The sequence below is a fragment of the Haliaeetus albicilla genome, chromosome 1, assembly GCF_947461875.1.
Source record: "Haliaeetus albicilla chromosome 1, bHalAlb1.1, whole genome shotgun sequence".
Classification (NCBI taxonomy): domain Eukaryota; kingdom Metazoa; phylum Chordata; class Aves; order Accipitriformes; family Accipitridae; genus Haliaeetus; species Haliaeetus albicilla.
This window is the reverse complement of record NC_091483.1, coordinates 26,199,917-26,219,714: the sequence shown is the minus strand read 5'-3', so window position 1 is coordinate 26,219,714 and position 19,798 is coordinate 26,199,917. Positions and strand designations below refer to the sequence as shown.

Here is a 19,798-nt window from a genome sequence, read left to right as displayed (position 1 = left end):
CTTGTGTAGGACTAAGATTAGATAGCCCATCACAGGGTTCCTCTGCACACAGTGCTTTCAGTTAAGTATTGCTTAAAAAAGGCATGAAAAAATTCCATGAATCTGGTCTCCAATCCAATTAAAATTTGGATGCATTATGAGGATTGTTGAAAAGGTACTAACTGCCCCTTCTTAAGGGTGGAGGAGAACAGCGTGCCTCTCTACTCTAACTTTGGAAATAAAATAGGAATAAAAAAGTAGAATCTCCCTGGATTTCATCCAGAGCCAGGAGTCTGTTCACAGACTCTCATACCAAGCACTTTTGAAAAGGGATCTGCAGAATAATTACATGAAAGTATTTTGAACATCTTGTTCATTGTAGAAAGAAGTACATTTCAGAATTGATCGTACTGTTGTATTTTTTAATTAATGAATGCAGTAACAGGCAAATGAGTTGTATTAGCCTTCTGCATAACAAAAAGAAACAGGTAATTTGTCAGCACCAGGATTGCCGTGTAACTGGTCATTTTAACAAACTTAGTTTGAATAATCTCTGGAACAAGGTTAGCAAAACAAATATTCAAGAATTCAGTTAAGTCTGAACAGATGCTGCATAGGATAACAGATAAAAATGTTCTTCAGCTTAAAAAAACCAAACCACAAAACATTGGAATTTCTGCTAGATCTGCTTTTGTGAGAAGAAACTGAGTCTACTTTTCAACCACAGCACAATTGGGAATTGAGGGATACCGATTATATTCCTGGTATTGCTACAGACTTAACTTTAACCAGGTCAGTTAAATCCAGACCTCTGAAGATGTTTAGACTTGTTGCGGTGTATTGCTGGGCCTAAGTGAGTTAGGGCTCTGATTTGAGGCACTGTAGAGTTGCCCTTTATCTAGACAAACCCTGCGCAAGTCGTTGCATCTCTGGCATACCACATTGCAGTTGAACAATACTAACCTGCAGTGGAGCTGGAATTACCATGTCTTTTGTTGTGTTTGTAATTGCAACCTCTGCTGTGCTGTATTCACTGATGCTTCAGTAGCTAGTCCTGGGTAGCTGACTTAGATCTTCCCTTATTTTTCGAGCTTTGGAAGACTAACATAACACAGTCCTCACTCTTATACCCAAATTCATGTTCTGCTTTGCTATTCTCACTGCATGCTTTAGGGGCATACTTTATCCCAGGGTATCAGAAGACTACTGCCATCACTTTTAAATTTCATAACGTGACAGCTGATGTTTTAATTGCATGAAGTACCATCTTGCAGCCTAGGACAAGAAGTGTATGCTTTGAATCTCACAGCAGATGGAGCAGTGAGTCAGTCTGAAGCCGCTGCAAGAAAGCAAAGAATTTTACATCTGTGTGTGGAGGGGTTAAAGAACAACATCCATTGCAACTCTAGAGGGAACACCAGCCTCTTGATATTGGGAACTGTATTGCAGTCCCAGCTGAGAAATGATGAGGAGCATTATGGCATTCCCTACACATATAAATAATGTTGGATGGGATTAACACAAATACCCAGAGAAAATGTGTAATGGATCTTTGTGGAGGTTGTAGGATGTTCAGGTGCTGATGGAAGAATGTCCTCAGTGACTGGGTGTGAAATGAGCTGCCATATGAGGAGGCAGTGTCTGGACATGTCTGCTATGTGGTTGTGCCTTCCCCCCCCGCCCCCCCCCTTTCCCCAGAACTGGGAAGGATTGTGTTTGGTTGTGGCAAGGCCCATCTAGTCCCTGTTCTGCCTTGTTTTCTCTCTGCCATGGCATGACCCTGCCCTCCTAATGCAAGTAGTTGCTAACTGTAATAGATGAAAATTCAGTGTCTTAAAAAAATTAAGACATGTCTTGTCTACAGCGTAGTGCTACAATGAACTAAAATAGAAGTTCTCTAATCTTATATGACACCTTCCTCTCCGTCTTGAACTTTTTATTCAAATCCTGTCTGTGATTCTGTCACTGTGCTCCTGGTCCTAGTGAGTGAAGTGTTTGAGTTTTACATATGTGCTTACAGATGTCCTAGGCTTTTTCTGCAGAGAATAGGAAAGGTGGGCTTACCAGCACCCTGACAGAAACAGGTATGTTGTCAGAAGGGGGAAGTTTCAAGTAGCTGTAGTGTCTGGGGAAAAAAGTCAGTGCAGTCTGAAGCAAGGGGGATGGGGGAGAGGTGTTGGTGGCAGTGTAGGTTCTTGATGATGGTTTGGTGTTCCCTTGATTTCCCCTCACTGGCAGCCTTTGGGGCAAATGGCTGGGCCACCTAAAGAACTTCTCACCTGCCACCCGCTCCAGCAGCCGAAAGGGTGTTGCTGTCCTGCAGTATTCCTCTGAAGATCACGAGGAAGGTAGGCTTCAGTGTACCCCACAGTGCTTGGCTTCCCACCCAGGACACAGCAGTAGTGGTGTCACCTACCTGTCTCCTTGTCCACTTGTCAGTGTCTGCATATGCTCGCTGTTGACAGAGGCAGAGCATTCAACAAACAAGTCCAGCTTTCAAAATGTTCCAAGTGAATGTGTTACCCACTGCAGTATTTGACCCAGACATAGGGTCTGACTTTCAGCTGATTTTGAAAATGACAGCTGGTAAATCACTAGGATCAGATTGCTTAAAGGTATTTAGAATGCCTTGAGCCTTTTGGCCTGGCCACACTGAAATTCTGGGTTTATATTTTTTTTTCTATGTGGGATCTAAATCCTTGCTAAACAGAAGGTAATACATGGAGGTGTATTGTAAAGCTTAAATTGTTACCAACTAAGAATGGCTTTAGTACTCCTCCATTCCTTCTTGGAGGGATGGATGTTTTTCCTCCTTGTGTTTTCTGTAGTCACTGGGATAGGATGGCTCAATATAGTTCATAGATTTGCTATGTTACTTTGACAGAGAAATTTGTTGAAGTGCAGAAAATAATTGGGATATTTTAATATGTCTGCAGCACTGGCTGTTGTAGAACAGAAAGGATTCTCGCTAGTACTGACACAAAGTAATGGATGTTTGCCTGAAGTATCCAGTGCTGGATAGTCACGTACATGCTGGTGCAAAGTTATTTGCGGTTGTGCAAAGCATTGCCTTGGCAAGAAACAATGGTGATGTCTTTAAAAAAAGTACAGCTACTGCACAAGGTATGGCAAGTAAAAAGCTTTATGGAGTCACGTATTTTTTCAGGGCGTTTTCTTCAGTCAGCTGAAAATCTCTTTAGAGTCAAGCTTTTCTAATCAACAGTTTAAGTCTCTGTGACGGAGAGAAAAAAGTAATTTATTAACTTGTTTTCCATTGGTTTTGAACGATTTTCATCTGTTTGCGAAAATAAGATTAAAGGGAAGTTCTGCTTTATAGAGCCCTCTAGTGGTGATGTGCTTAATAAACGTAGGAGGGTTTTGGTTTTTTAGCGTAGTTAGCACTGAAAATGGGAAAGAGGTTTTGGGTTGGTTTTAAATTTTAAATTTTTTAATTTTTTTTTAACGCAAACGTAAGTTTCTCTACTCTCATCACTTGTGGATTGAAATATACTTTACACATAACTGAAAGCAACTTGCTAAACCCTGTAAAGAGTTTTGCATTGCCCCATATCTATACAGATACCTACTAATTGAAGAATGGACTTAAATAGAAAATGTGATTTGTTGCAACTGATCTGGGACAAGTGGGAAGGAAAAGCATCATGTGAGGTTATAAAGTGCCCCTCTGACACTAGTAATACTATCTGATGTTGGAGGATAAAAACAGCCTGAGGTTTTGGATTGTTTTGTTTTGGTTTTTTTTTCTTATGCCAGTATTAAAAAGCAATATGGTAAGCCATATTTTATCTGCCTTAGGAACTGTGGTTCCAACTTTCTAGATTATCTGTATACTTTAATACTTAATTCCTTGCTTTATATTTTTATCTTGTTGTATGAGCTGCAGTGTTCTAGAAAAAATTACTTTTAGGTTAATGATAAGTAATGCCTGCCTTTAATTTTAACTTTTTTTTTCTTAATTCCTGTTGCTGTAAAATTAGCCAAATTTAAGAGGAGACAGAGACAATGTGATGGTATATAGGATGGACTGCACACATTAGAAACTTGCTTTTTAACCAACAGGTATGTATAAAATTTGTGTGGTCTCATTAACTGCTACTCTAAGTCTGGAATCCTATCCGAATAAAAATAGTAATGCTTTGCTTTTCTGAGACATTCAGCATTGCAAGCTCTGACTTCTGTGGAAGCTGCAAGATCTGAGATGCTTTTGAAAATCTTGCCAAGGTTTCAGGGGAGGAAAGCAAAGATATCAAATTATCACTATGCTTTTATCTTTTGAGGCGGGACTATGGGGCACTAGGGAAGTGGCTTCATTGCCAAACAGATCGTCTTTTCTTTCAGAACCCTCCCACCCTGTTCCTGCTTAATCCTTTTCTGACAGGAAAAATACCTTAATAATAGAAGTACCCCGAGAACTGTAAGAGTGAGTGTAGATTTGTGGCATTAAAGAAAATGTTTGCTGGTAGAACTGTGACATATAATTGTCTGTAGTAATGATGACTAAATGTTGTGACTGCACAAGTTTTTTATCAAAATTTTCTTACTTTAGATTAGGTGAAAGATGCAGGATGTCTGTTTTGGAAAGCTGAGGAGTGGGAGGGAATGCTCTATGAGTGTTTCATGGGTTAGAGAAGGGAGAGCTTTTCAAGTATACTTCCTTTCTATGGGATGGCTATATTCCTCAGTACTGCCTGTGTCACTACACCCTTATTGCTGCTCAGAAGACACAGCCCTAGCCTGGGAGCCTGCCTGAGCTGCCTGCGAACCACATACAACTGAAGAACCACTGGTTGCTCATCCTTGTCACTTTTATACCCGTTATGAGTACAAAACTGGAGGCAAAAACTGTATGAAGGGGAACTGGTGGGAAACACCTTCTTTGATTGCGTATACTGATACTGCATATAAGCTCTTTGGGCAAGGGTTTATTGCAGCTAATATTTTTGCAGGATTTTGTGAAAGGTCTTTACTTTGGTGTGCTGCTACCCTCATCATTGAAGAGAAGAAAACACAAGCTTCTGCTGCTCAGGGCTTTGGAAAATGCCTAATGATTTTCTGCCCAGTAACATGCTTTGGAAAATTTGCCCAAAGTAAGCTTACATGTGTGTGTTTGGGAGAGGGAAGGTGTCAGACTTGTAAGGCATATTCAACAACCATTTTCTGCAGACCAGGCTATTTTAGAAATGTAGCAATTGGGTTTTCTGAAAGTCATGCTTCACTTCAGAAAATACTGGACTGTGTTCTTGTGTCTTCTGTCTGTGTCAGTTTGAGAGTTTAAATCAAACGAGGAATCTTAAAGAAGTAGGTCTTTAAGGATTTGAAGGGATGGACTTTAGAGTAAGCGTATCCTGCTTTTTAAAGAAATTGACATTTGTGTCTATGTTGTGCTGCAGTTTTGTGTGTTCACTGTGATGATGGGAATTAATTCCAAGCCAGGCTGATGACCAACTGGCCTGAGCCAACTTTTGTTGAGGTTTCCGAAGCATTGCACAAGAGGTTTGAAGGAAAAAGTTTGGGGGCATGTGACAGTTAATCTCTTTAGCAGTAAGAATGAAGTTTAAGCATACTGTTGGAAATGTACTCTGTTCTGTGCTGCTCTTTGTTTTAATTAACAATCTCCTGCAGAGATTGGGAGTGTAAACTTCTTTGCACTTTAGTCCAATTAAATCATGCTTGGAGGCTGTCAATGGTGGGGGGGGAACTCCCCCCTACCCCCCCTTTTTTTAATTGTTCAGTGAGTCTGTTGAATAATGAAAGAATTTGCCTGACAGGGTTTTGTAGTGTTTCGTCGTCTTGATGAATTATTGCAGAGGATAGACGACAGTCTCTTTTGTCCAAAATGCATTGGAATGATTCATCCAATTCCTCAGAAAGTGACAATGAAGCTCATTCAGCCTTTACACAGACTGAGCACAACATAGTTGCAGCTTACTTAATAACAGCAGGTATGGGCATTGGCAAATTGTTGCGTAACTTTTTAAAATAGAACTGTAGATCTGAATGCTCACTTTGTATAGTAACAGCGATGGTATTTAATTTTGTATTACACAAATGTCTGATGGCTTTTCTCCATAGTTTACTGACAAGTTAGCAATCAGCAGGCTGACTGAAGTGTGCAGAAACATCTGAAGTGTGCAGAAACATCTAAGCTTTCTGTTCTATATTTGAAGGAAGCGTTGTATCTCGAAAAATATATTTTGTTGATACATAATTATAGAATAGAGTGAGAATTGATTTCTGCCAGCTTGCAAAAGAGATAAAAATAGGGCATAGCTGTCACATCTTGCATTTTTCTGTGATGTGCTCGAAGCTATCTTGAGATTTCTCCTGGGCCACATGTTCGTAGTAATATATGTGTAGTCTGAGCATGTGAGCGGGTGTCTGTTAGGGGGATGTAAGGGGAAGGGTTGGAATGTGACTTCGAGGGAGGGAGCTGGTCATTAATCAGAGAAGAGCAGACTCCAGTTGCAGCTGTATTTTTCACCGATGACACATGTTAGAAAAAGCACGCTGAAAGGCTTGACATCGTGTTCATTCCCTGTGACTGCAATGGCCTTTGGCTAAACTTGAATTATTATGGAATTATTTTTTTTTCCTTTGAAAACTTCCTCATTGTTATGACCACAACTACTTCAGTAATGTTTTTCTGAAACATTGAGTGCTATAGCAATGAAATATCAACCTGACCAAAACCTGAAACCTACTGTGTTTAAAAATAGGCCTTCTATACCTTTATTATGGAAAATTAAATCAGTCTATAAATACTTTATTCACAGACTGTACCATATATTTTCTATGCTATAATTAGCTTTTAAAAAACTTTAAAATATTAATGTACTTTAGGTTTATATGAAATAGTATTGCTAATGGTCACATTTTATTTAGCATATCTGTTTGAAGTGGTGACTATCAAATTGCTGTTCTGATAAAGAGGGTGTTTTTGAATGCAAAGGCAATATATTTCAGGTTTTTAGAGAAATCGGTAGAACAGCTACACAGAGCAGTAGACTTGTTAAGAAGCTGTAGAGATGGATGATGGTCAAGTATTGGAAGGCTAGATACACTCTGCAGTACTACCACACTGTTTGCAGATAACTGGATCAATTAGGTGCTGCAAATATGTATGATACTTGTTATTTTAATTAACATTGATTACACTGTATGTAATAAGGTGGTCTTTTCACATAGTTTGACCACCTGGTGTTAGGGATCAAAGCTATAATAGGTGATCAATGGGATTAGTCAGAATCAACCCAGCTCTTCTTAATCTTGCATGGAAATTAAATGTCTTTCAAAAAAAAAGAAGTTGGATTACTTTGTGGGTTTTTTTCTTCTTTTTTTTCTTAATATAATTGGGGGAGTCTAGTAAATCTTTCACCTATAGCTTGGACTTTCCTGTCTTAATGAGGAGTGTTCCTGACAGTAAGGTCTATAACGTCTTTGAAAGTATGATCGATTGCTTTGAAAATGCCTTACCACAGCAAATCTCACACCTGGAAAAATTAAACTGTGTTAATACATAGATGTCTAAGAATAAAAATGAAGTACAGGTACAGTGTTCATCATTATGCTGCTTTTTAAAAGGTTTGAATGCTTTTCTCTCTTGCAAATAATTGCTTTGTTTTCTGAGAAGGAAGTAATTGTAAAGTATTGCACTCTACAGTGGTCAGTGTATTAATTTTAGTGATGACAACAGGGATACACAGGCTGCAGGAAGCAACACTGCCTCATGGATATTCTTCACCTTATAATGGTGAAATTCTCTGGTATCATTTTAACTGAAAAAGTAAATTCCATGTTACACACGGACCTAACCTTCAGTGTTTTGATGCTACTACCCGTGTGTCTTGCTTAAGTCTGTTAGGACTTGTCTTTGCATTTGGTCTGCCTTTAGTTTTGTTGCTTCCCTGGGAAGAAGGAAGGTAAGAAATTCTGCTCTTGATCAGGTCATGAGGTTTTTATCTTCACCTTCACAAACCTACAAGATTTAATTAAAGAAATACGGGAATAGTTATCTAGCCCTAAGATGTTTCACAGGCCAAGTGGCAGCATCCATGTGCTTTTTCTGAATCACATGAGTTCGTCCCAGCTGATGATTTCAGGTTACTGAAGGTCTTGGTCTGCACTCCCTGCCCTCTAAGAAATCAGAGAATCATAGAATTGTTGAGGTTGGAAAAGACCCTTAAGATCATCGAGCCCTACCATAATAAACCTAATACTGCCAAGTCCACCACTAAACCGTGTCCCTAAGTGCCACATCTATACATCTTTTAAATACCTCCAGGGGTGGTGACTTGACCACTTCCCTGGGCAGCCTGTTCCAACACTTGACAACCCTTTTGGTGAAGAATTTTTCCCTAATAGCCAATCTAAACTTCCCCTGGTGCAACTTGAGGCCATTTCCTCTCATCCTATCACCACCTGACAGAAAAGACCAACACCCACCTCGCTACAACCTCCTTTCAGGTAGCTGTAAGAGCGATAAGGTCTCCCCTCAGCCTCCTTTTCTCCAGGCTAAACAGCCCCAGTTCCCTCAGTCGCTCCTCGTAGGACTTGTGCTCTAGACTCTTCACCAGCTTCATTGCTCTTCTAAGGGACACTGCTTAACTGCTGCCTGGAGAAACTTTGTTCTACTTGACCTGATTCTGAGAAACAGGGAAGAGCACTTCTTGAATCTACATGTTGTTTCTCACTTTGTTCAAGATGGAATCCATCTTCTTTCTTCCATTTTGCTCCCCAAAACATTTTTTGGGGGCTCTATTATTAATTTGTTTTAGTGGTGCTAAAATTTTTAAGGAATTGGCATTCATTAGCATTCACAGCTTACCAATTTCTGCTTTCTCTTCCTTAGTTTAGTTTGGTTCCCTCTCCCCTCCCCTCCCTTCATTTTAAGACTGGGCTCTGAAGCATTAAATTTAAGTGTCTAGCAGGATCCTTCTTTCACCCTGAGGATATGACTTTACAGTTCTGTTGTATTTCTGATTTCATTCTTGGTAGCTGTAATATCTGTTAAAGCATGCCTCATAAGAAGCCTGTACTGTTTTATGAACTTGTAATTCTATTTTGCTTCTCCTCTCCCAAGAGATGACACACTACCTACCTGTCAACAGGTGAGGTGACAGAACTGGCACTGCGAGTGCTTTTACTGTGGTGTTAGTTTCTGATGAGATCCCCAGCTCCCTGCTTTTGTTAATTTTAGGGGCTCATAGCATCACATTGTCATTCCTGAAATGTGTGAATATGATAGCTGATGGCATCTATGTGGCTATGCACCTCCAATGTCATCTGTAATGTAATTTTTATGTACTAAGCAGGAGGCTTGCACCTGAGAACAGACACACTTGGTGGTTTTAAAAAGAGAAGGGAAAGAGAGATAGCCAAGAATGAAGTATAATTTCGCCTCATTAGATTTTAAAATTACAGAATCTGTTAAGAGACTTTCTGTAATGTAGGGGGTTGGCACTGATTAATAAAATGTTGCAGTGAAACTCCTTATGTGAGTTTCAGGTAAAAAAGGTACCAATTTACCTAACTGAAATGGAGAAACTCCATTTAAAAGCTGAAGAATTGGTGGTGTCCCTTGTGTGTGTTATCCAAAATATCATCTTTGTTATATTTTTATGCATGTTATTATGATTGCACTGGCTTTCCTTCTGCCCTTTTTCATATTTGTCATGGTATTAACATAGCTCTTGCTGAGCATAGTGGTTCAGATGGTACTTCTGATGTGTATTTGACTTTAGAAATGTCTGCCTCAGTTTGATGCACTGGCGTGTGTGTTTCACATCTATGGATTGTGTTCCTGTGGACTGCCAATGATGGAATCCACAGGACTTTCCATGAAGGAACTTCCATATCAGTACCAGTTGAAGTCTTCAAAATTCAATTGTAGAGCTGAAGTGCTTGAAACTGATTCTTGCCCTCAGGTTTTCTAACCCTGCTGATTTGAAGTTATTGTTTGAACTGCAGCGTGTTTGTAGTCTGACTATAAACTGATGTTAGATTTTTCACTCTGTGCTGCAGCATTGACAGTGACAGAGATGGAAGAACATTGTATAATACTTAAAAACCTTATTGCCCTTTCCACAGAGGCATGTCAGCAAAAGCTAAGTTGTGTGTGTCAGGTTTTTGGTGGTGGCAATAGAGGAGCAGAAATCCTATCAGTGAAGGTGATGGATTGCCAGGGGACTGGAGCAGGATGGGCAGTAACTGTGAAAGAAGATGGGTCTGCTTTTGGAAGTCCGCATTCAGTATGACAGCCATTCGTTCAATCTCCTTACAGAATTATGCCTCAGATCTGTGATGATGGAAACCATAGTGTTTTGATTCATGGGTGAAACTTCTTAAATAAAAAGAAAAATTCTGAGGGGCATTTCCACCGATAACATGTTAGACTTTTACCAAAATAACATTTCACAATGCACTTGTAATTTAAGGTGCCCAGGCTATACAAATGTTTGTAAGTTTAGGATTTGGTTCAGTAACAGCTGTGCCAGACTAGGGAATCCATGAACAATTTAGAAATTCCTGTTATTATTTACAAGTTATTTTTTTAATGGCTGTGTTTGCTTGACCATGTTGGAATTATCCATTTTATTGATAAGAGCCCTGAGTCTTTCTCTGCTGAGGTGCAAGGGGGAGTTTTTAACCTGATTATCTATTTATTAATAGCTTGTATTAATAGTGGGTTAGTAAAAGTTTAGAGGATGGGAGTTTACTCTGGATATCTCTGCAACAGGCTAGAGTCTGAAGAGAATAAAACCACAACAAACCCCCACCCCGTTTTGTGGGAGTGCCATGTAAAGTCACTCCAAGAGCCATGCAGTAGGATTTGGCTAAGAAGGAGGAATAGCGAGAGAAAAGGAGGATCTGGAGGTTTTAATATAGGTCACCAGGATCAGCAGGAAAAGCTTGCTGATGCCCAGCGTCCTGAAGAGTGTTCTGGGCACCTCAAAGAGCATTAAGTCCAAAGCAAATTTCAGATGGATTGGACATGAAGAGAGGAGAATGTACGTTTTAGCTTTAGTACTGTGTTTTTTTATTACAACTCTTTGTCTACTGCCCGTTTTTTGTGTTGCTTAAAAATAGACTTCAGACACAGTTTGGGTCAAGCCAGACCGAAGAGGTTTAAAAACACACAGGTCAGCGAGGCAGGAGCAAGTTCAGTGCAGAGCTGGACTTTCACCATGGCTATGACACAGCCCTAGAGCTCGTCGGGTGGAGGAAACAGCTCTGGTGCAGGCCCAGCCGTGCCACTGTGGCAGGTTGTGCAGATCATCCAGACTGCTTGACGAGGCCTAGAAAGTACCGTCTGCAGCCGCCTGAGCCACCTCTGATGCTTGCGAAGAGCTGGGACCTCATGAGCAGAGAGGGGAGTTGGTCTGGCTAGGATAGTGGAAGCAAAGTCAAAGCTTCTATATTCCTTTTGCTCAGGATTATTGTCTGAATGCACAGGAGAACCTCTCTGCTGAGAAAGGAAGACCTCAGGTGGTGGCAAGGGCCTTCTGCTAGATCAGGTGCATCATAAGCCCTGCTTTTTTTGCCAGTCACCAACCTGCATTCTTTTTTGCCATGGAAGACAGCACTGTACTTGGTGGCTGGAGTGTTTGAATTGTAATCCTAGATGCTTTGTAATTTCTGCTATGCTTGTTGTTGCATCGGAAGACCCAGGTTCAGCAAAACACTCCACTTTTGGTCCTTACTGAATCCAAGTTACGTAATTGGAAAAGATTTTCTCTCCTTTTCAGGTGTCTATCCTCTTTGCAAAATTGTGCTTGACTGAAAATAAAGCTTGTTTAGGATTTGGATATTACAATAGGCTGCATTTTCTTCTGCATGTATATTACTGGCTGGTGTGTATCTTCTGTAAAGTTTCCCTTTTTCTGTCTTTACAGGTGTGATAAGCATTTTCAGTAACATTGTTGTGTTAGGCATCTTTGTTAAGTACAAAGAGCTTCGAACAGCAACCAACGCAATTATTATCAACTTGGCTTTTACTGACATTGGTGTTAGTGGCATTGGTTACCCCATGTCTGCTGCCTCAGACCTGCATGGAAGCTGGAAATTTGGCTATACTGGATGCCAGGTATTGCAATTCGGTCGGAGAGAAACTTTTGAGCACTTAAAAGCAAACTGAGAAATAAAAAGTAGCTCTACCTGATATTAGCTCTTTTAAGAGACAACAATTTCTGGATATAGGATTTTTTATGAATTTCATTGCAAAATTACATTTATAATCTCAAAAAAATTAAAGTGTAACCTTATATTTATCAACTAGAGATTTTAAAATAGATTTAAGGAGGCTTAGGAAATTAAATCCCCAAATGAAGAAGGTTATAGTAGCATATTCACATTTGTTGGTTTATTTGATAGTTAAAAGACTTTGGACATGGCTCCTGTTTTGATGATGATTTTGACAGATCTTAATGAGTTCTGCTTGGCAAACACATGTTCTTTTGGATGGTACTATTAGGATATCCAAAATGAAGTCCTGCAAGGCTATTTGTCTCCATTAAAGATTTAGCCTAGTTTTAATAGCTGTCTATTTTTAAAAATAGACTGGCTGAAAAATTATACTTCCATAGGAGAGAGATGGTGCCCTTTGCTCACTGTGTACTGTGATTTAAATCTACTTTAAAAAAAACAAACCTGCTGGGCTTAAGTGCCCAGGAGAATGACTAGTAATGTAAAGGCATGTGCTGAAAATGTGACTTAAGGAAAATATTAGCAACACTATACATTTTAGACCTTTATATAATGGATGTTTGTAACAATCTGATGTCAGTTGCCTGAGTACACGGTTATTTCAAGCTCAGAATTCAGTCACTGTTTGACAGGAAGCATCACTTGCAACATCTTTGGATCTAGACTGACTTGTAGTGGGTTGAAGTTGATGTTAAATCTCACTGCCAGTACTCTGGGAGTTAGGATCACTTGCAGCACAACTCGTGTCAACCTAAACCAAATGAATCCTGTGAACGGAGATGGCTGAATGTCATGTGGTTCTATTATAACCACTGGTGGCATGTGGTCTGGCACAGGGCTCTGTATTTCTGGGGTGCCAGTGGTAACAGAGCCCTTCCAGGCATCCTTCCTGGTCAGGCTGACCATGGGATGACTGGGCAGATGGATTTGGAGCATCTTGGGATTGCAGCATATGTTACTCTGTGCAGTCGATCTGACACATGTAAAAATGTGGGTGATGGGGTAAAGCAGTATACCATATCTGTAAAAAAAGTGTAGTTATACAACAGAGGAAAGAGTGACAATTCAGGACCCCACATTTGCTAAAGCCATAACTTTTTTGATGAATCAAACGCTCTTCAGGTTTCTTTAACATATACTGAAAACATGAATTGAGCCCCCCCCAACCTCCAAAGTCTTTATGTCTGAATCTCAAAATTTACTTATTGAAGTATGGTTTTTGTTTGCTTTTTAGACTACTGTCTTTAGGATTTCTGATGTGCACACAAGCAGGTTGCTTTTGAAATGTTTAATTTTAAATGAGCCAGCTCCAAATTGTCTGCATTGAATTAGTTCCTTCAGTACCCTGCTTATGGAAAAGAACACTGGCTGAATGTAATGTATTGTAGTGCCTTCGATTCAGTCCACAAATTTGTGCTTGTACCTTTGAAAGATTTCTCAGAAATGTTTTTGTCTGTTTGTTTGTTTTAATTTCAGATCTATGCTGCCTTAAACATCTTTTTTGGGATGGCGAGTATCGGATTGCTCACTGTTGTTGCAGTTGACCGTTATCTGACAATCTGCAGGCCTGATATAGGTACTGTACTTATGGTCAAAAATCGTTCACTGTTGGTCTTCTATGAAATAAGAGTCTAATTGTATTGTTTTCTCATGAATGACTCCATAATTACAGTGCTGGCATAATTTGAATTTAGGGCATGATCCTACAGTACTTGGTTAAGTTATCTAGTTGGCATGGATGGTACTGCTTGTGAAAGTGAAAATTGCACAATTAGGCTGTTATTCTGTTTATAAGTTGTATTTTCTTGGCTATCTACAGTCTTTAGAGGGCCACATCCATATACAGAAGGACATGAAAAGCCTCTAGCTGTGGGAGGTTTTGACCTCTGTCAGGCTGGTGTGTGCCTCTAAGTGTTGTGTTAACACTGTGCTGGATGTTTTTCTCTCCTCTCTGCTACAGCTGTACTGTAACAGTCAATTCCTCCCCCTGCAATCATGCAAAGATGTACTTGAATGCACTGTTGCATAGTAAGCTTTTTGGCACGGGGTTAGAATTGCCTGTGTGTTGTGAGTTGGAACAGGTGATGGTATTTAAGTAGCATTAAAGGCTGGAAAGCTTGGATGTTCAGCAGTATGAAACAGGTATGTTACAGTGTTCGGGAGTGTAGGCCTTTGAAATGATCATTATTAACCTGGCATACAGTTGCTGGAAGCCACTTGTTCAAGTTCAACACTGGAAAGAAGCAAAAGATGACAATGGTTTGTGATTCTGTGTGCTTGGCCACAGGAAGAAGAATGACTACCCGTAGCTATGCCACTCTAATCCTTGCTGCTTGGATAAATGCAGTCTTTTGGGCTTCCATGCCTAGTGTAGGCTGGGCTAGCTACGCTCCGGATCCAACTGGAGCAACGTGCACAGTAAATTGGAGGAAAAATGATGTGTAAGATTCCCTGTCACCCTTTCTTTTAAACTTGCTGTCTCCTGAAGGCTGAGATTATTTAATTCACCACTATATAAGCATAACTTCTTCTTTCTGAAGTATGAAGCCTGATTTATAAAAATCATTTTAAAACATAGAGCAAGTCTAGAAAAAATACAGGAATTCAGCCATGCTTGAAATGCAAGACTTGCAGTTGCTAATAAAAAAATTAAAGCTAAAGAAAATTTTCCTAATTCTTTAAGAACTTGTTTTAAAATTTCATAATAAATCAAAATATCAAATTCTTCAGTAACTTTTGCTGGATGACTATTTGTAAGTTACTGTGTTTTGTTTTTCTGTCTTATCAGGTCCTTTGTTTCCTACACAATGAGTGTAATTGCTGTTAATTTTGTTGTACCCTTAACAGTCATGTTTTACTGTTATTACAATGTTTCCCGGACAATGAAACAATATGCCAGCACTAACTGCCTGGAGAGCATCAACATAGATTGGTCTGACCAAGTAGATGTGACAAAGGTATGGTAAATGAGGGCATGTTTTGTTTTAAGCATGTTCTTTTGTGGTAAAGTCTTGGGGGCAAAGGAAGAGTGCAGCCTTTTAAGCATTTCTGTTTCCTACATTCCCCCTTTTCCTTTTGTACTAAATATTAACTGAAATTTAGCCTTGGTGAAAACTCTTGGCTTGACTTATAACACTAGATTCTTTACTTTTGGCCTAATACTCTTTCCAGATGAATAGCTACTTTGAAGGCTGGGAACAACATGAATTTTCCTTGCCTCTGCCCTCTGTCATTACATAGAAATGTACCTCAGAGGTGTCCTAGGAGGCCTTTTACTCTGTGTCTGCAGAGTCCTTAGGCTTTCTGCTAGGTTCACAGGTGTATCTGGTCTGAAATGGATTGGTCAACTCTGATTTGAACTCATGGCCTAAAAATGAAAGTGCATTTCCAAGCTCCCAAGCTGTGTGATTCCGATCCCTTGTTCTTTTAAGTCTGTTGAGCTTATCTCTTTCTTATGTAAACAGTAGCGAATGTGAGTTATGGCATAAAATGATATATCCTGCCTGGAAGGCTGACATTCTTTTAATGTATAAAAGTCCTTGAGAAAACTTGAAGTTCACTAGCTCCTATGATTTTGTGTAAAGATATGATTTATGGTTGGGCAGGATAAGAATGTGAGAATTGGACAGAAGAGTGTGTACCTATGCTTTTGAATTACTTATCAATGCAAACTTAACATTCTTTGGAAAGCTCTCACTGCTAGATTCTGAAAATGGTATTTTTACTGAAAAATAATAATTTGAGCATTTTGCTCTTCTGAAGAACTTTCAGAAAGCTTGAAACTGAGGGTTCAGTTATAAATTTAGACTCACATTTGTGAAGAAAATGCATTTTCCTGTTTTGCAGTTGAAGACACTGAGTTATATTTTTGGGGGGAAAAAAAAGGAAAAAAGAAAAAAAGATTGAAGCTTTGGAGTTAAGCATTATCCTTCTTTAGAATTGGACTGCTTGCTTTTTTACAAATTAGCATCTTCTAAGCTTTCTATGCATGAAACTTCTAAATGAAAGGGTTCTTTCTTTACATTATTATCAATAGGTATTGCATTTGTATTTAAATAGGAATCTTCTGTGGAGAGAGGCACTGCTTGTTTATTAGTCATGCTCTAGAACAGCTCATACAAAATAGCCATTTACTTCTTGTTTCTCATTTTGTTTGTCACTGAAAGACTGAATAAGGGTATAGGTAAACACCACAAGGGAATTCTGTACATACAAAGAGCTCTGCAGTTTTGTATGGTTTTCTAGTGATTTGTTTTGTCCTCTTGATTAATTTGAGATTTCCATTCCAGTTTCCATTACTGATTCATGTCCCTGGCAAAAGCCAAAAAAGTCTGTCCCAACTGATTGCTCTCCTACCCTCCCACTACTCCCAGTTTGTCACTGTTGAGTTCTAGCCGTGACATGGTGTGTTCTGGGGTGTGAGCCCCAATGTGCCCAGACTGTTCTTGCTGACAGGCAGGCAGAGAAGACATGACTGCTCAGGTATCTCCTCAGTATGATGCTTGAACGTGGCTATCATGCTTCATTAAACCAAGCAGACACTTCTGGGTTCCTTAAGTATATGGCCTGAGCCTTTGTGTCCTAGAACATTGACTTTCCTTTATTTAACTGTACCATAGTTAAGCCTTATGAAATGATTTTATTAACAACCTTATTAAATGTTTGGCTTAGATTTTTCTCTCTGTTCATATCTATTGTTTGTAATAGCATCCCTGAGTGACCTGTTATGGTGGTCATAATTCATATGTGCAGTTCTCTCTGGCCATTTAAACTTCTGACCGACAGGTTTAACATAATCAGTAGTGCTGACTGTGAAGGAAGATTGTACATAATGAAATAACAGCAATGCCAAAATCCATGGCAGTGTGATGTGCTATTAAATCCCCAAAGTGAGATTTCATTATAACCTGTCAAAATTTGTCAGGTGTGCTTGTTTACATGTTGTTGTTTGGTTCTGGATAGCTCTATTTTCACACAGGTGCATGTGCTTTTGAGGTTAGGTTGCAAGGTCTTCATCTTCAGGTAATACTGGTTATGTGTCTGTTCCTCTTGTTTTACAGATGTCTGTTGTGATGATTGTAATGTTCTTGGTGGCGTGGTCTCCATATTCTATTGTGTGTTTATGGTCTTCCTTTGGAGACCCGAAGAAAATTTCTCCTGCAATGGCCATCATAGCTCCTTTATTCGCAAAATCTTCCACATTCTATAATCCCTGCATTTATGTTGTTGCAAACAAAAAGTAAGTGTTTCTAACTTAGTACCAGTCTACTTCATGATTTTAGCATATCATCTAACTATAGAAGGATCATCTGTAAAATATGACAAACTGACTAGTGAAGAGATAAAGGGTAAGCCACTGTTGGTTTACCAAAGATGACTTTTTGGACTGGAAAGTCTAAAAGAAATTGTTTTGATCATCATCAGAACATACTGAATTGATAAAGATTTTTGAGAACATGTTAACAAAGCCTTTGTAAGACAGTTTTGAAAGTCCCTTTGTGGTTTTTCAAAGGGACTCATTATGGAATTTGGGTTGTATTAGCAGTAGACTGGTTTAATGACTGTGGCCAAAATGTGTGGCATCTTAGTGACATGTAACTTCTGTAGATTTCCTTGCTTGATTTGGGATGTGTCATATTCTGACTGATGAGGATGGATTGTCACTTTTCGTTAAAGTAAATACGTTAAGTCTGTTCTTCTGTTTTAAGCAAGCATATCCAATGCTCTAACCAAGCCAGTGCCTCTGACTGAGAACTGAGTTTTGCAAAGAGGCATCCTTCCTTTCTCTTCTACCAACCTAGAAGCAGAGCCTGTGATCTCTGTCTAGGGGAACTTAGCCGATCGTGTCGAGTCAAAGAAAATCCATCTTGTTTTTTCCCCATTCTGTAAGTTCATCTTTATTGTGGCTATACCCTGCCCTGGGATAAGCAAAAGCTGCTGTGACCCCTGTTGTAAAAGAAACACTGAATTTAACTGAGTTATTCTTGTACATGGAAGTGAAAAAGACACAGGTCCTTTTGAATTCCAAATACACCATTTTTTATTAAGTAAGTTTTAATAAAATGGAAAACTATTGTAATACTTAAGGCCTGCTTACCCAGTTTTTCTTTGTATTTGGTTCTCCAGCTAATGATCTTTCTACTTTCCCTTTCTTGTCCTTTGCAGGTTTCGGAGGGCAATCCTGGCAATGGTGCGATGTCAGACAAGACAAGAGATAACTATAAACAATGCCTTGCCCATGAGTGTATCTCAAAGTGCATTGACATCGTAGAACTCATGTCATTTGCCTGCATAAATTAAATGGAAAGGAGTGAAATCTGGGTTAAAGTTAATTAATCTTTTGGAAGATTAATCTTTTGGAATAATAATCTGCCCCAGCCAGCCAGCTGTTTTCTGTTAATCACAGTAATGTTTTTAGATAGGTTAAGAAGACAAAAAGACAAAATCCACTAAGACTTTAGTTTTTGAGTGAGGTTTATTGGCCCAATATGTCTGTCCCAAACAAAAAAGGCTAGTGAAGTGGTCACTGTGACTCTTACAGGGTTGGACAAGGTGACACGGGGGCAGGGAGAGACTGGAGCAGGAAGCTCTTAGGTTTGATTTTGCACCTGTAATTCCTTTCATGAATTACTTTCCCTCAAATTCCCTTGAAAGTTTTCCAGACTTGAAATATTCTGAATTCTCCCTGTGTGAATATATTTCTATACCAAGTGTCCGTGTTGATATGCTTTGCAAAGTTCTGTTTCTGTGAATATGTTAAGTTACCAAAATACCTAGCCAAACCCTATAGAACGTGTTATCAGCTTTTAGGATTTTGAAGGAGTTTAAGGGTATTTAATGTATTTTTAAAGTTTTGGCTCACGCAACTGAATGAATTTGTAGGAAAGACAGCTTTTGTTTTAGTAGTAGTATGTTTCTAGTGCTTGTGACTGCACAGCAAATCCTGAAAATGAGACAAAATGCACCCTAAAGCTTGACACTTGGGAGGCCATAAAACTGAGTAAATATTTATGGTAATTTCTCATCATTTCTAAGTCAATCTCATGGTTATATAGGTCTGTTGTGTAATATTAAAAAAATACCTTTGGCGATGTGCGCAATGGATTTATTCAGGATGGAAAAGATGACTGTGTATAGATTTATCTATAAATGGTAGTATATGCACTTTTGATGATTCTCAGATTTTGAGAATAAATACCTTCTACTCTTATGTATGCATGCATCTGAAGTTTGGCTTTGCAGTGTGTAACTTATTTAAAATATTTTTGGGGGTAAAAACCTGTTTTTATGGGATTTTTTAAAAGCTCTGGAATCTAGGCTTCCTATTAATTTGTAATTCTTAGTATTAAAGAAAATGCCATGCAGTATCCTCATGCTGTACTAGATTTCCTTCAGGAACCTTGGAATGCTTTATGGACAGTAGCTAATGCATTGCCTGTTAGAAGGAGCAAAGAGATATTTTATTACATGCTAACCCTACAAGCTACATATTAAAATAGCCTTGAAACATGCTGGATATGATTTGAAATGGAGTATGTTCTTCTGACAGAACAAAGAATGAGCTGGTTTAACTGATCCCTTTCAGGATACATTTGAA

At 39.1% G+C, this 19,798-nt stretch overlaps 1 protein-coding gene across 2 annotated transcripts; it reads left to right on the top strand.

Annotated features, from left to right (window-relative positions):
- The first annotated feature begins 41 nt into the window (after positions 1–41).
- On the top strand, positions 42–19,729 carry RRH (retinal pigment epithelium-derived rhodopsin homolog). Of its 2 annotated transcripts, none has more exons than XM_069782887.1 (7): positions 42–5,087; positions 11,892–12,082; positions 13,678–13,777; positions 14,489–14,642; positions 14,990–15,158; positions 17,262–17,440; positions 18,367–19,729. In XM_069782887.1, exons 1-7 carry the CDS (start codon positions 4,847–4,849, stop codon positions 18,470–18,472), a joined length of 1,140 nt encoding a protein of 379 aa, XP_069638988.1. In that variant the 5' UTR covers positions 42–4,846; the 3' UTR covers positions 18,473–19,729. The 2 variants fall into 2 exon arrangements, with proteins under 2 accessions (XP_069638988.1, XP_009924186.1); XM_009925884.2 differs by having other exon boundaries at positions 4,885–5,942; positions 18,367–19,720.
- Positions 19,730–19,798: the final 69 nt, after the last annotated feature.

What these genes read in the sequence shown, in the direction of transcription:
- RRH (XM_069782887.1), top strand. Translation starts at nt 4,847, where the DNA reads ATGAAGGGGAACTGGTGGGAAACACCTTCTTTGATTGCGTATACTGAT. An exon ending in AATCTGCAGGCCTGATATAG is followed by an intron (nt 13,778 to 14,488) that starts GTACTGTACTTA and finishes GCTTGGCCACAG; the next exon opens with GAAGAAGAATGACTACCCGT. An exon ending in TATGTTGTTGCAAACAAAAA is followed by an intron (nt 17,441 to 18,366) that starts GTAAGTGTTTCT and finishes TGTCCTTTGCAG; the next exon opens with GTTTCGGAGGGCAATCCTGG.